Source organism: Corvus kubaryi, unplaced genomic scaffold (genome assembly GCF_017639235.1).
Source record: "Corvus kubaryi isolate FWS band 111438036 unplaced genomic scaffold, C.kubaryi_AGA036_p1.0 split3-73, whole genome shotgun sequence".
Taxonomy (NCBI): Eukaryota; Metazoa; Chordata; class Aves; order Passeriformes; family Corvidae; genus Corvus; species Corvus kubaryi.
This window is the reverse complement of record NW_024582091.1, coordinates 46,858,958-46,874,591: the sequence shown is the minus strand read 5'-3', so window position 1 is coordinate 46,874,591 and position 15,634 is coordinate 46,858,958. Positions and strand designations below refer to the sequence as shown.

At 41.1% G+C, this 15,634-nt stretch overlaps 1 protein-coding gene across 10 annotated transcripts in view; it reads right to left on the bottom strand.

Moving 5' to 3' along the window:
* Nucleotides 1–1,930: 1,930 nt before the first annotated feature.
* Nucleotides 1,931–15,634, bottom strand: part of SASH1 (SAM and SH3 domain containing 1) — a 535,527-nt gene continuing 521,823 nt past the window's right edge. For all 10 annotated transcript variants that reach the window (XM_042017471.1, XM_042017472.1, XM_042017469.1 and 7 more), the window contains 4 exons: nt 14,443–14,556; nt 7,686–8,824; nt 7,005–7,136; nt 1,931–6,185 (listed from right to left, as the gene is read on the bottom strand). In XM_042017471.1, the coding sequence (XP_041873405.1) occupies nt 5,925–6,185; nt 7,005–7,136; nt 7,686–8,824; nt 14,443–14,556 (1,646 nt within the window). In that variant the 3' untranslated portion in view covers nt 1,931–5,924. The remainder of the gene's footprint in view (nt 6,186–7,004; nt 7,137–7,685; nt 8,825–14,442; nt 14,557–15,634) is intronic.

Genomic DNA, 15,634 nt, shown 5'->3' with positions numbered 1-15,634 from the left:
ATGTGTGCAAAAATTCTTCTGCTTGGAGTCAGGCCCAAACCCACTGGAAATGACAGAATCTCAGTAATATCATAGCTTTGGGGTCAGGACTTGAACATTATCGGTACGCTTACACCTGCTAGCACAGTCATGCAGGTGCAAGCTCAGCATAGACTGCTTGTGTTGCAGAATTGAAGGAAACAAATAATGATGTCCATTCATGCAGTGAAAGACTGCAGTGCCTGCAAAAGGGAAAGGCTAAGAAATAATAAGAATCATAGAATCAGAATATGCTGAGTTGAAAGGGACCCACAAGGATTGAGTCAAACTCCCGTCCCTGCACAGCACCATCCCCAAGAGTCACACCATTTGTTTTGTACTTTTGTCCATTTAGTGGACTCCTGAGGTAGCTCGGGTGGTACATGTAACATTACATTCATAGCTTTTAAGTCTCTATGGGCTTACACAGGAATCTTCTGCTCAGGCTTAAAGTTTCTTTTTCTAAGTATCAGCAGCAAGAATTTTTAGCACTTTTCTCCCACATCTCTTTTTCTGGTGCAAACACATACGGAAAGAGAACTTTTAGAATAAGGATAGGTATGTATGTGTTGGGGGACGGCAGTGTTTGGTTTTGGCAGCAGCTACTGTGGTTAGCACACATTTGGATCAAACACAGCAGCAAAATGCTGAGAGCAATAGATGGGGGCTTTGTGTTTCAGCTGCTCCCAATGTAATCCTGGACCACAGCAATCTTGGAAGGGAAGCAATACTCCTTCCAGCTGCAGAAATGGCAAGCGCCCTGGCTTTTCATGTTGTGCAGTGTTTGTTTTGTTTTTATTTCTGTTTTGTTTCTTGAGAGACCCTTGGAAACAGCCGGTCCCGGCGCCAGCCGCTCCCGCTGCCCGCGGCGCGGCGCCCTCTGCCGCCCGAGCGCCCTCAGGGAGCCGCAGAGCGCATGGAGCGCACGGAGCGCATGGAGCGCTCGCAGCCCTCACCGCCCTCACCGCCCTCGTTCCCACGAAATGTTCGCCACGTCGCGCAGTTCTGATGGGAGCGCTGCCCGAGGGGAGCCGAGGATTCAGCTGCCTGGATCCATCCCAAAATATTTCTGTGTTTTCCTCTTTATGTCGTTTCCTGAGTTCAGCTTCCGGTTAACGACAACTCGTGCAGACACAGCCCCCGCCGTTCCTTGGGGCTAAAGCCACAAAGGATTAACTTTAAGCTGTTGCCATGAGGAGCTGGCAGCGCGCTGTTAGGCAGCTAAGCATACCCATTAATTGCACAGCGAATTTAACCACACCAACAAATGCAAAACAGTAAGCAAGAAGTTACTCAAGTGAGCTGGAAGTGCCAAGAGTCATGTCCCAAGGCTCGGTTGCCCCAAACCCTGGACATTGGCATCTTATTACAGACTGAAGACATTACCTGATTGCTCAGGAGTTACAGTACCTTGCCAGCCAAACGAAGCACAGCTGCATTTGAAAACCAGGTCTGAAATCCCTTCTGGCAGGCAAGAGCTGTAACTGCAACTCCACAGCACTGTACTCATGGGCCCTTTCTCTGGGTCCAGCAATTGTAATTATTCCATTGCCAAGTGGTAAAGCTCCCAAGGGGAGACCTGGGAGACCTCTCACACATACCTCGCTGAGCCCAGCAGCTGGACATTCACAGGATATAACAGACAAAGTTTGGACAGCGCTGATTCACATCATATCATAATTTAACAGCTGCTCCTAGTCCTGGATTATCAGGGCTTTTAATATTTTAAATGTTTTAAACCTTCTTCTCCTGCTGTAGATGTGTTGAGAGTGCTTACAAGGAGAGGAACTACAGGCTTGGAAAGCTACAGGTTGAGAGCCCAAGATATAAGCAAAAAAATTAAATTATTGGACACCGCTACCAGAGCACTAAATAGAGGATATGTTAGCAAAATTAAAAACAACGGAAAAAATGAGAGAGACCATGGAAATTTATTTACTTTTTATCTATGAACAGTATGACATATAATTATAGACAAGTTTTGATACACAGGAAAACCCTTTTGTCAACCATTTTTTTGCTAAATGAAACAGCACAATAATCTTTACACATTCATATTTTGTTTTTGCTTTTTTTCTTTACAATACACAGCTTTCTTGGGTTGAAGCAAACTGCAGGACATATTGAGTACTGGTATATTACAGCTACTTACATCATTTAAGAACAGCAAATGGAGAAAAATAAGTTATTTAAATATTGATTTCATATACAGAAAGTGCAACTTTGTTAGTTGTTACATAACTTGCTTGACAGTTTTGATTCCCCAAAGGGTGTCAATTAATGATAAAAGTATCTTGGACCAAAAGTATTATTTATTCTAAAAATAATACAGTACAACTGCACAGCTGTGACTTGGTGAATCGACCACTATTGCTGCTCTTAGAGATGATGGCCTGTTTGAATAATGCGATGTTTAATGCTTCTGATCATGCTCCCAGTCTGCATCCATAGCCAGGCTCATAAGAGCACAGGGAATTGCCATCTGGGTAGCAACAGCAGGTTATTGATGAAAGCATAGGATTATGATGGCATTTGGTAATATTTTGGGCTTGCTGCTTCTATTGTTAAATAGCTGTTTGAGTTACTAAGATACAACGGATAGATACTTAACACAGTGAGCCTGAGCAGAGCAGATGAGGATTCCAGCAGCAGGTTTCTTCTGTGCTTCCCAAGAGTTAATGAGTGAACTTTTGCTTAGGGCACTGAAGGGTTGCAAGAAGATGCAAGAGGTTATGGCTCTCATAATGCACCACCTCACCTGCTTGGGGGAATGCCACAGGTCACTGAAACCACAGCAGGGAAGCTCAAACACTGAGAAGTTTAAGGCTTTTTTTAGATTAGAATATAAACTAAAATTGCAATTCAAGTAAGACCACAAAGCACAGTCTTTAAAAGAAAACAAAACAAATATTAAAACTCTTAAATCTCAAACTTCTCACTCCAGTCCTGATGGGTATGATTTGGTTTCCCTGGGTCACATAATCATTTAAAAGGTATGGATTTACAAAGAGAATTTGGCAAACAGGTTCAGCTTATTCCCATAAATCTCCTCCTGTTATTGAGAGGGGAAAGTGATTAATATGGGAGAGCTTCATTATATGACTTGTCTTCCCTTGCAACATGAGGCAATTTGTTTCCTATTTTATTGCTATAGTCAGCTTGGACTTTTCCCTTGCTCCGATATAACTGCTGTCCACTTACTTCTACTCTGTTCTGGTCCCTCCCAGCAATCCCAGGAAGTCTCAATACTCTTTCCATCTCCTGCTTACTGATAGTCACCATGTAAGCCTCAGAGAGGAACAAGAGAAAAATAATAATTATTAAAAAAACAATTTTTAAACATTTTTTTTCTTTTTTTTTTTTTAGAATCATAGAGAATACTGAGCTACAAAAGGGGACCCATCGAGTCCAACTCCTGGCCCTGCACAGCACCATCCCCAAGAGTCACACCATGTACCTGAGGGTGTTGTCCAAATGTCTCTTGAACTCCTGTCAGGCTCGGTGCTGTGACCATTTCCCTGGGGAGCCTGTTCCAGTGCCCAACCACCCTCTGAGTGAAGAACCTTTTCCTGATATCCAATCTAAACCTCCCCTGACTCAGCTTCATGCCATGTCCTTGGGTCCTGTCCCTGGTGACCAGAGTGAAGAGATCGATACCTGCCATTCTGCTTCCTCTCATGAGGATGTTGAGACTGCAATGACGTCTGCCCTCAGTCTCCTCCAGGCTGAACAGACTCAGCTGTTCCTCACAAAGCTTCCCCTCCAGACCCTTCACCATCCTTGTGGCCCTCCTTTGCACACTCCCCAATAGCTTAATGTCTTTTTTATATTCTGGCACCCAAAACTGCACACAGGACTCGAGGTGAGGCTGCACCAGATTTTCACCAGCTGTACAAAACATGTCTGCAGTATGTCTCCTGATTCTGTCATATCAGAACATGCTGCTTATCAGACACCAAGGAGAATATTGCAGAGCTTTGCAATTTCAACTTGCATCACTGAATTAGTTGCCTTCATATGATGGTAAGCAGTAAACACTGCTGAAATATGAAATGAGGGAAGTAAACCTAACAGCTATCAATTGTACCAGGAGGCAAATTAGTTATCATCTGTAGTAAAATGCATATTCATCTGCTTAAAACGTGACCATGAAAGAAGGGCCAGATACAGTAAGGAATCATGGAGTAACCACAATTTTTCATTCACCAGTCTGAGAGCACTTTATCAGGAGAAGTCATTAGCTCAATATGAGGCTAGGATAATTGGGGCACCAAACAGTGAAGTGCCTTGTCTGGTTTTATACAGTAAATTGATGTCAGAAATGATATTGGAAATAGCTACACATCCTGGCCTGTGCCCAGGTTTCTATACTATCTCCTTTTGCCTGCCAGACTAAGCTTGCTCTGTCTTCCATGGAGCATTTGCACTACAAGAAGCTGAAGGACGCACCATATATAGATCCCAAAGAAAAAGCTAGTTATGTGCTATTCATGATAATTTGTATTTGGTATATAAAATGTGTACCCAATATAGAAAAATAGAATCTGTCATTAGTCATATATATGACTGGAACGTTTCACATGGAGTTAGGCAGAAAAATATCACTGCATCATGAAAAATGGTTCATCACACTTGCCAGAAAAATGCTCTTTTCCAGTGAGAGGTAACATTAACAGAGTGGTGAGGGATATCAACCGTTCTAAAAATCACAGTGTTTTCGTAAGACTATATGGGAATTTTCTTGTCCATGCAATGGAATTACTGGGTCTAATGATTTCTATGGGACACAATTTGCTTTTTCAATGCAAGTGAATTTTCATTTGTAGAAACCCACTGTTTGGAATCAATATGGTCAGGATACCAAGTCAAAGCTGCGGCATAATGATTGACAATATAACACAGTACACAGAATATGATTAAAATGAAAAGCAGTTACATATATACAAGGCAGTATATCTTGGAACAGTTTAGTAACAACAGTAAATGCAGACTGTAGTGAACAAGGAGTTAACCTGACAACCGAAACCTAGCATAACCCTGCATTGTAAAAGCACCTCTACAACACAGGAGATATTATGATGAGGCATTTTATAGAAGCTACTTCAGCTGGCAATCACCCTAAATGCAACTTAAGTGTGACAGGTTGAAACAAGGCTTGGGAAATGTGAATACAGGGAAGTGAACACTAAGTAACTGCTTAAAAGCTTATTTTAAGGCAAATAAAAAGCTGATTGCTAGAAAGCAGTTATAAAAATGACCTCAGCTCTGTACAAATAAAAAGAAGCTTTCTGACTCTCTGTGGGTTAGTTGCATTGAAGTGACAAAGATGGACCACACTGAAAACTAATTTCAGTCCATCAACTTCAGCCTAGCTAAAGGCTTCGTGGCAACTGCGACCTATACCAAGCAACAGCAAAGATGACTGGGGAGGGCTTTGTGTTTATCTCTAGACTGCTGAAATAAACAAAAGGCATTTGCCAAACAGCTTCTACTGGAATTTGCACCATGATTTGTACCTGCTCTTTAGGACTGCTTTCAGGTACCTGGAACCTAGATGTACGAAAGACCTAGATGTACTAGCATCACTCACAAACTTGAGGAAAATATCCAAGGATCCCCTAATTCTGTGAAGGTGTGTGATTCTCAGGCCAACCCTGTGCAGTTTATGAAATAGGAATACTTTAGATGGGTGTGAGGGGGGAGGGAAGTACCACATCTATGTTACCTGGTGGTTGCTTCTCTTCTCCTTCAGTTGCCAAAGACTTTCATATCCTTTGAAGAAGATATCTGCCTGTCCTGGGGAGCCACTTCCTTGATCCCTTTAGCTACGTGAAGTAATTAGAGTGATACTGGTGCAGGAAGAAGCAGTGGATTCTCGACCAGGCAAGGTCACACTATTGAGAATGTTAAATTGCCTCTGGATCAAGAGGTTTGAAGAGTCTTGCTGCTGCCAGGAGCTTGCTTATGTGCCTTTCCTCTGTGATGCCAGCTTTTTGAAGGCAAGTTTGTGACAGAGAAGGCACTTTGCTCAGTGTGTTGAATCCTGCTTCTGTGAGCAGGCTGGAATACATAGGCAGACCAATGGAAATCAGCCAGTCAGATACAGAGGTGATGAGTCCTGGGGACACAGGTTTACGGCAAATTTCTGTGAGTCCTCCACTTGGAATCTGGGGAGTAAAAAAAGAAAGAAAAGAGAACCTTTAATGTTAAACATCTCTGATTCTACAACAACTCTTTTTTCTTTTTATTTTCTCTTCCAAACTGGTAGAATTTCATAGCAGATGTTTTAACTTCTCTCATGTCACATTTGTCAGTATGAGAGTGGTGTGGGCTTAAAGGCTCAGATCCCTTGGCCAGAAGCAATGACAACAATTTTGGCAATACAGACACAGTGGGCAGTATCCAGCTGTTTGGCTGACTGTCAAGTACCATTCTGAATTAGTTTGAGATCAGTAAAGAATACTCAGTAACAAGACTTTTCACAGTGATACATTTAATTTCTCAGTAAGGCAAGAGAATACCAATTTTGCCTATTACTTCCTCAGACATACCAAGTTCCCCCCGAAAAAGCCATCAAAGTTTTTGATGGTTTCTCCCTTCTGCTTTTCCCAAGGAGGAGTGGACACTAGTATAGTTTAAGAAATGAAAAAGGAGTGTAAAACCTTTCAGATTTTAATACAGAAGCATTTAACACATGCCACCCTTAGTGAGCAAGTCTCTGTTACCACTGCTTGCAGTCTGCTTAGACTTTTAAGGCCATTACTTGGTCAAGAGAGGGCTATCCACTCTCAGCTTCTGACTGTCCTCGTTTGGGACTGGGGGAGGTACCCCCTGCCCCTGCAGTACCTCTGCTTATGCTGTACCTGCTGGATGAACATAAGGAGCACTTCGGTACCAGGACTTCTCAATTACCTCCCTTTACTACTAGTCAGTCCTTTTAAAAGTCTGCTCATAAATAAGAAAATCTGCTTCATGGGAATACTCACTGCCATACGATGCTGCTTCCTCAGCTGCTTTACCCGGATTTGGTCCATGTTTGTAGCAACGTCCTTCTCAGGCTGCTCTAAGTCTTCAGAGTACCTCTGTACCAAAGCCTCAGGAATGCCACAGCGACCATGCTGAATGTTCCCAGCCAGACACAAAGGAGAGAGGACAGATTAAAGAAGTGTATCTATACAGACCAAACAATGCAACAGAAAGAGAAGTGCAGGATGGGAGCAAGAAGGAGCTTTCGTTGAGGTTCCATGAAAACTGAAAAAGTAATCCCTAAAAGACTCCTTCCTTCCCCCCGCAAAAAGATGTACTAGTTGATGCTATCAAATCAGAGTTTCTTGGCAACATAAAATCTAATCATTACCTCCTTTTTCAGTTCTACTCCCCCATATTAGTAGAGAAAGAGACATTTCCATGCCCAGTGCCACCAAAGCACCAGTGGTCTGAAAAGATGAAGGTTCAGAGTAAGTCTGGGATTTCTGAGCCCCCCACAACACAAGAACTACTTAAGGCATACAGTCTGATAGAAAAGACTAACAGAGTTATAGAATGTCTAATGTCCCAATGATTGTTAGCTTATCTTGGCCACCCACAAAAAATGTCAGATACAATGAATGACAGACTATCCCTTGGAATGCTAGCACAATAAAACCACTGAGGTGATTACCACTTACCTTGTCTGAGTACGGTTCTTCAGTAAGATCAATGTCTTCAGACTGCAGCTTGTTTTCTATGACCATTTCCAGATCCATTCCTCTGCTACAAGAGACTTTCCTTGCTGATGCAGGACCGAGCTTTACCACATGCTGCTGAACACTAGCAGTCTCTGGGAGCTCCGACAGCCAGGGCGGCAGCGGGCTAGGAGGGCTACTGGGCTCCTGTTCAGAAGATGTCCTATGGACAGGTACTCCATGACAATCAATGGGAGTGGAGGAGCTGGTCTTTTTTACTGGCAAACATGGTGCTTCTAAACTTGAGTGGTTTCTACTTGTGGTCATGGGAGGATGATATAATCCATTAGAAAGGCGTTCTCGGCATTTTTTGGCAGGGACAGGCGGCGGCTGAGAAGGATTTTTTGGTTGCATTCTTGCCTCGTTTATGCCTTTTTGCTCAGCTTCTAGACCTCCCTTGAGGACTGGAGCATAATCAGCCCGTGCAAGGTCATGAAAACCTTTACTCTGTATTTCCAGAGGTGTCCTTGTTGCATGATGCATCACTAAGGCAGGCTCAGCTTCACAGTTTTTCAGGGGGAATGGAGCAGGCTTTCCACCTGCAGTCTCCATTACAGAGAAGTTCAATTCCTTAGCTCTTCCTTTCTGAGAATTAGCAGCTTCTTTGCCCTGCTTAGCCCTGAAATCATCTACCTTACAGCTGCTTCCATGAGACTGAGGCGGCAAGGCAGAGCCAGTTGCCTTTTTAGCTATATCCAGTGAATCCTGAGGAAAAGAACCTACTTTCTTGTTAGTGCCCTGTAAGTTAGTATGGGGTTCTCCCTGGAGATCATCCAGTGAGTGGGATCTTGGCCATGTGTCTACACCCTGGGGGCCATCCAGAGTTTCATAGCTTCGACATACAGCAACTGGTAAACTTCTGCGGTTCTTCTTCAGACCCGTGACGGCCAGAGGCTGGACAGAACTCTTCAGAGCACGATGTGCACAACTCAGCCGGCTTTCTTTTTCCCCTGGCTGCAGAGTTTCTATTGACTTGGTCAGTGGAAGCGTGGGATAATTTGATAGCTGGTTTCTGCTGAAATCCCTAAAGCTATGCTCACTTGCTGATTTTGAAGGAGGAAGACAAGTCCTTCGAGTTTTACCTAGAAACAAATAAATTCATCATTAAAAATAACATCTCCAGCATAAATAACAGATCACTTCTAAATGCTTTTGAAACAAAATTATTTATTCCCTTTTTGTTAATTCTAAATGTAAAGGAACTCAATGGCATTTCAAGCATAAAGATTTGATTTGAACTTCAGCTTTAATAGTAAATGTTATCTTTTAAGTAAAATGCATCCAAAATACTTAATATCCTTCCTGCTCTCCAGTGTGCAGAGATTTGAGGTTTAGCTCATATAAACCTTGTTCAGTGTAGAAATACTGTATCCTACAGTTAGAACTGATACCTCATTGTGTGAAGTTGTTTGACAACCCCCCCTGAAATAACTCAAAAGACCTACATTTTTTTCTTCTTCTCTAATTTAATATATAAATAATAATGTTAATCTTTTAATAAAGTTTACTAGTTTGCATAGGATTTTTTTTAAAGATACTTCCTGTTCATAAATTTTTAAATTATATGCCAATAGTGTTATTTCATCTTTTAAATGAGTCACAAACTATTTGCAATGGCAAAACAGAGAGCAAGAAAGTGCATGAAGACTGGTTTTGCATCAGCCCCTTTGGAAAGCTACTTTCAGGGATGGCAGAGTTTTATAGAAAAAGATCTTAAGAGATGGAGAAGTGTTTCAAAAGGGAGTTTCAAGTGTGACTAATCTTAGTCTCAAATCATAGTGTGTACTTTTAAGCAATAGATGCTTTCTTCTTATACTCTTTGCCTTCAGAGCTTTATCCTGAAAGAAGTTCAGTGCTTGGCTTTTAAATAATATGCACTGTTCACCTTGCATAGGAATGAAAGGAACCTGTTTAACCTAAGAAAATAAATACCTTGCTTTCTCTTGCCTCTTACTCTGCTCAAGGAGTTTAAAAAAAACAAAGTATCCAGAAAACTAGCAAAGAAAATGGAGGTTACATTTAAGAAGATATAAGGACAACACTCTCAAAAAAAAGTTAAAATCAAGGCGTGCTTATGAGGATGCATGTGAGTACACAGGAACGCCTTTCTCAGAAGCTGTATAGTTCACAGTTCAACTCAAGCTAAATATCACCATTTCCCCACAATGCTAATAGAGACACATCCCACACTGAAGTTGTCTCCCTTGGTGCTACCTTGAGTTCAGGTAACTCAGAGAAGTAGCAGAAAGAAACTCTCTGTCTGCACCCTTCCACATGGAGCTAGGCCACCACCTTCTGAACATAACTTGAAATCACATTAAAAAGATGTGTCAGAAATGTTACATTCATTTTTTAGTGCCTCCAGGCGCTAATGTCAATACGTAATGAGCATGGAAAGGAGTGTTCTCTTTCTATTATTCATATTTGCTAGCACATGCCTGACTTGTGCAGTAATTCATCCTCTTGTCTGGGGGTTGCTGTCACAGCTCACACAACAAAATCCATGTGCCTTCTTTTCAATCTGATATATCGATCAGGGGTTACACAGTGTTTAGGTAAGTTCACTCAGGAATGTCAGTACTAAAAGAAAGTTGTGAAAAACCCTACTACTGTGAAATATAAGCTCTTACTGAAGCCGTAAGGGTATCTAATAAGCAGCATTTAATTTCTTTAGAAATGAGGTATGTCTGTGTAAGGCCAGTAGCCTGGAAATGGAAAAAAGAAGAAATAAGGAACAGGAAAAGGAAGAAAAAAAAAAAAACCAAGAAAAGAGAAATTTTGTGAAAGTAAAATCAAATCTTTAGTTCATTCCAACCCTGTTAGGCATACATATACAAACGAGGTGAGAACGGGAGGAAGTTCAAAATATTTTGTCTATAACATGTATAACCAAACATGCAATCTTTATGGTCTCTGCTTCAAAATGGTTTAAAAGGTACTGCTAGGTTCAATGCTATGGCTTTGTACAAAGGACAGTAGTTGAGAACGTAATTTCTTTTAATGTGATTTAAGTGAAGAGCAGTATCAGGAGGGGAGCTATGATTTATTTCTCTTTTTTCATCTACTCCTTCCTTCCTCCTGTCAGGCGTGATTTCATTATGCTTCTGAGACACTAAATAATGAAGGTAATATTTCCTGAAAACAGATTTTAAAAAATATTTTTAAGCTGTTTTCATGAAGTGGAGAGTTATATAAATAATGTCCACAAATGTAATATTGCCTACCTTAAGAAAAAAAAAAAGGGAAACAACCTGCAAGGGTTGAAGTGTATAGCTAGTAAAGTTTAAACCACATTTTTAATGCTAGGATTTTTGATAATAACTCAGTCTTATGGATCCCTGATACAGTTATGCAGTCTAATGCCTTTCATGGGGCTGTAAACCACAGAGGCATTTCTGATTCAAATGTGTGCAGGACACAGATGTCTGGGTGGAAAATAAGATTACAAAGGCGGTCCTCACACAAAATGAAAGAAAAGTTTATATTATTTTCAGTTCAAGCTATAGGAAATACTTCAACTCTTCTGTTTGACGTTATGGTGCAGTTCTTGGACAAAGCATTGTCCACCTCTCATGATACTTCTTGTTACTATGATACAGGGAAGGAACTTTTCCATTCCTTGTCATCATCTGTCTCAGAAGAAAGAAGACTGTCTTGGGTAATCGTTCTAGAGGTACCATAGCTACAGCAAAAATTTTTCAGTGCTTATCACAGTATCTTTTTCCTTATGGAAGACGGTCCTCAGAAATTTATGTATGCAAAACCAGACACAGAATGCAGTGTCCAAATCCCAGATTTTATTAACTTCATTTTGGCATTGCTTTCTGTGGCTATAGTTTGGGGGCATTTCAAACTGCTCTGTTGACACAACAAAGATGATGGCACCTTAGACAATACTGGCCTCATTGCTTTTTCTACTGATTATAAACAAGTAGAAATGCACATTACATTAGGCAATGTGGCCACCTGTTCTGTTGCTTCCTTTTCTGACTAATCAGGGCTGAATGCTTAAGTGCTTAGGATGCCTGCCTGGTACTATGGGAATCTGGGCTTCAGATTCTGAACAAATCAGAGAATACCCTTATCTCAACCTGATAAAGGCCTGGTTTGTTTGCTCATTCAAGTGTGCACATTGCACGTGCAATTTCACCTCTTTACATCCCCTTGAAAAAGCTATACAACATAACAAGTAAAGGTTCAAAGAAGCCAGGCATGAACAGGGATAGGAATGACCTATAGGGAATAATTAATAGGCCTTCTCAGACTAAAAAAGAGATGACTTGGGAAGGAGTATGACAGACATCTATATACAGATATTGTTAGGTATGGAGGTTCTAAGGAAGACCAGGGGCATTCATAAGAAGTTCCAGGAAAATTGACGAATGCAAGGAAACAGCACCCAAATTTTGAAGTCCTTAAATGAGTCATTCCCCAAGAGTGTCCTGGGAAGCATCAAATATGCATGCTCTGTTCCTATACCCTTCTGTAGCTATCTACTTTTGGCCAGTCCTATGAGAACCAGATTTCTGATATGGGTTCCAAATGCACCTCAGACTGCCGACTCCCGCACACAAAGCAAGCCCACTGCCTGCCTCTAAATTGTGACTAATTGTCACAAGTCTAAGGGACAACTTGCTCTCTCTGCCCTGATTCTATATGGACTAAGCATCTGATCAGGGATGGTAACTTCCTGCTCTGAGGTTTTTCCTGTCTAACACCGGATAGATCACAGACTGCCTGCTCCTTGCTCTCTGTGAATCGAAACAAAACCACAATGCTGCTATAAGCACACTGTAGATACCTAGGAGAATATCCAAACACTTCTGCAGTGGGACCCAGAAAAGTACTTACAAAAGATACTCTGCTATAGTACATAGCAAACCATTTTCTAGCCAAAGTGTAAGAGCAGCTCTGAAATCTTGAACTGATATCAAAAGATCCAATATCAGCCCCAAACCGGACACTATACTATTCATAGAAATATTATGTATAACCATTACCCAGAAAATGTGAAGACTGGTTTCTTCTCAGAATGCACTTCCCCTTTATGAAGTGCTGATCTGCACATTATGGTATTTATACCAGACATGAGAATGAGAACAGAATGTATTTTGAAAAAAAAAATGCATATAAACAACTATGGACCATGAACTTTGCAATGAAGGTGAAGCACTTTTCAGATTAAATAGCCTTGACAAAATCTCTGAATGAATCAAATGTTCTTTTCATAATGGTTTTCAAAACAAGCACTAAATGCATTTGTGAGCAAAAATGATGCAGAAATGCAGCAAGTCATACATTAAAAAAAAATATTAAAATCATCAGCATTTCACATTCTGGAAAACTCAGAGAGAAATATTAGTTTAAATGTAAGTATCCAAGCAGACAGGCAATGCCAATTGCTTTCTAAAGGTTTTATTATATTGTTAAAATAAAGAAAGTGTACAAGCAGCACTTCAACTTCGGTGCTACAGCTATCATTATGATTGTACTTAGAGATAAAAAGAAGAGAAAATTGTCACATATGCCATATATTTAGCTATGATTCTATTCCAGCATGCCAAGTGGAGGTGGATTCATATTCAAGAAAAAAGCCTCCCTACTTTCAGGAATTTAGTATACTGTCAATTCCAGGCATTCAGCTTCAAAGCAAATTGCTATTTTCTTCAATAAAATGTTATTTTTCAGTAGCAGACTAACAGAAAATGCACATACTAAGAGAAGGATTTTTAGCTCTTATTTTAAATTGGAAAAATGGCCACTATAAGGGGTTTACAGAATCTATTTTTTCTGTTCCTTGTTTCCTATTTATGGTGAATGCTAGCAATAAATCCAGGCAGTCTGAGGCCAAGACATGGCTCAAATGCTTGGAGTGAAAATGCCTAACTCAAACCAATTTCAGCTCTTTTAATATTTCATCCCTAATGACAAGTTTAGACCATCCCAGAAGTAAAGCATATGCTCAATCAGCACAATAACCTGTTTCTTCAGATCAGAGACAGCAATCTCTATTATCATCATCTGCCTTGGTAATTTTTCAGTGCATCACCTTTCCCTGATGCAGGATAAGGCAATGGGAGCTGATATCATTAGCATTTTTTTCATAGTTTATTTTCTTGCCAACTTCTCAATAATTTAACTTTCTAGTGTTCATACACTAAAAAGTCCTAAATCTCTGCAGTTGGGCTCTGATCAGAGGACAATGCAACATGCAACCCAAAGCAAACAGAAAAATATGGCCTAAAACAAAGAACATTTTCTTAACAGCTTTTGTAAGGGTTCAAAAGAAATCCCCCTAATATCAGTAGAGTTCAGAGGCTTCTCTGCTGTTGGTCCTTTAGACTTGGACTGTCAGTGTACAAGCAAGTGCAAGCCTCATGAGGCACAGTGGCATGAGAATATGATTGGGAGCAGAGAAGGCAGGGGAATGGCAGTGAGAAAGACTGTTGCTTTAGGATCACGAAAGAAAGACTATTTGTGAAATGTAATCTGTTTCCTACTAATGCAAATAAATAAATTAGAAGCAGTAGCAGTGAAAATCAATGGCTCAAGCCAAGGCAGAAAGAGGTAGTCAGAGCAAAGAACAAAGTCAAGTAGGAAGTAGCTTGTGCTAGCTAGGAACAGGAGCAAAAGTATATGAAGTTATCTACTGAAAAAAAAAGACTGCAGGAACTATAAGGCTCACTGTTGTCACCATTACCATTCTCCAGGTTTTCACTGCTTTCGTAGCAGCCAGAATCCCGAGGAGAGCATCCAGTTAGGCCTTGGCCTTCAATGAGAAGTTTCTCCTGAGATCCTGACTGGTCGCTGTTACCTAGAGGATGCGAGAATACAGTGAAAAACAGGCAAACAGAAAATGCGGCTGAACTTCGCAACCTTCCATTTCAAACACCATTGTCTTGTGTGTCCAGAGAAGGGCAACACAGCTGGTGAAGGGTCTGGAGCACAAGTCTTATGAGAAGCAGTCGAGGGAACTGGGGCTGTTGAGCCTGGAGAAAAGGAGGCTCAGGGGAGACCTTAATGCCCTCTGCACTGTTGGACTGTTGTAGCCAGGTGGGGGTCGGCCTCTTCTGCCAAGTAACAAACAATGGGACTAAAGGAAATGGCCTGAAGCTGTGCCAGGGGAGGCCAGGGGAGGCCAGGGGAGGTTTAGTTTGTGAATTAAGAAAAATTTCTTCACTGAAAAGGTGGTCAGGCACTCGAACAGGTTGCCCAGGGCAATGGTTGAGTCACCATCATTGGAGGTATTTAAAAGACGTGCAGATGTGGTACTTAGGGACTTGGTTTAGTGAGGACTTGGTTGGACTTGCTGTACCTAAAGGTCTTTACCAATCTAAATGATTCTATGATTTTCCCTATTGTATTATTTATATCAGAAAAGAATGAGCATTAGGAAAAGCCATCACAAATGTTGGAAACATTCATCCTGTTTGGTAAACGATTAACAACAGCCTCAGCAAGAGTGTGAGGGAGCAGCATGGTACACAATGAAAGCAGAATGGAATTTCTGTGCGCCTCAGCTGCCTTGGGGCCTGCAACTTACCACCACAGAAATTTATTTAAAATGATTGTGTCAAAGTTCTTTCTAAGACTTAAAAAAAACCTCCAACACCCAAAACAGAAGAAAAGAGCTGAAAAGAACCAAATCAAGTGAAAAAGAATAAAATCCTAACTCTGAATTACCTTCCAGAAGACCTGGAGGAAGGATCAGGAGTGAGTCTGGCACATTAGATATTGTCCCCTAACAAAGGATGAAGGGACATGAAGGAGACTAATGGTGCCAATTCCTTCCTTCCTTGGTCTATGCAAAAAGCCAACACTCAAGTGTGGTCCATCCAGCTTGCATACACTGGATTCCAGGCATTTACCCAGAATGTTTTGTCAGAAATCAT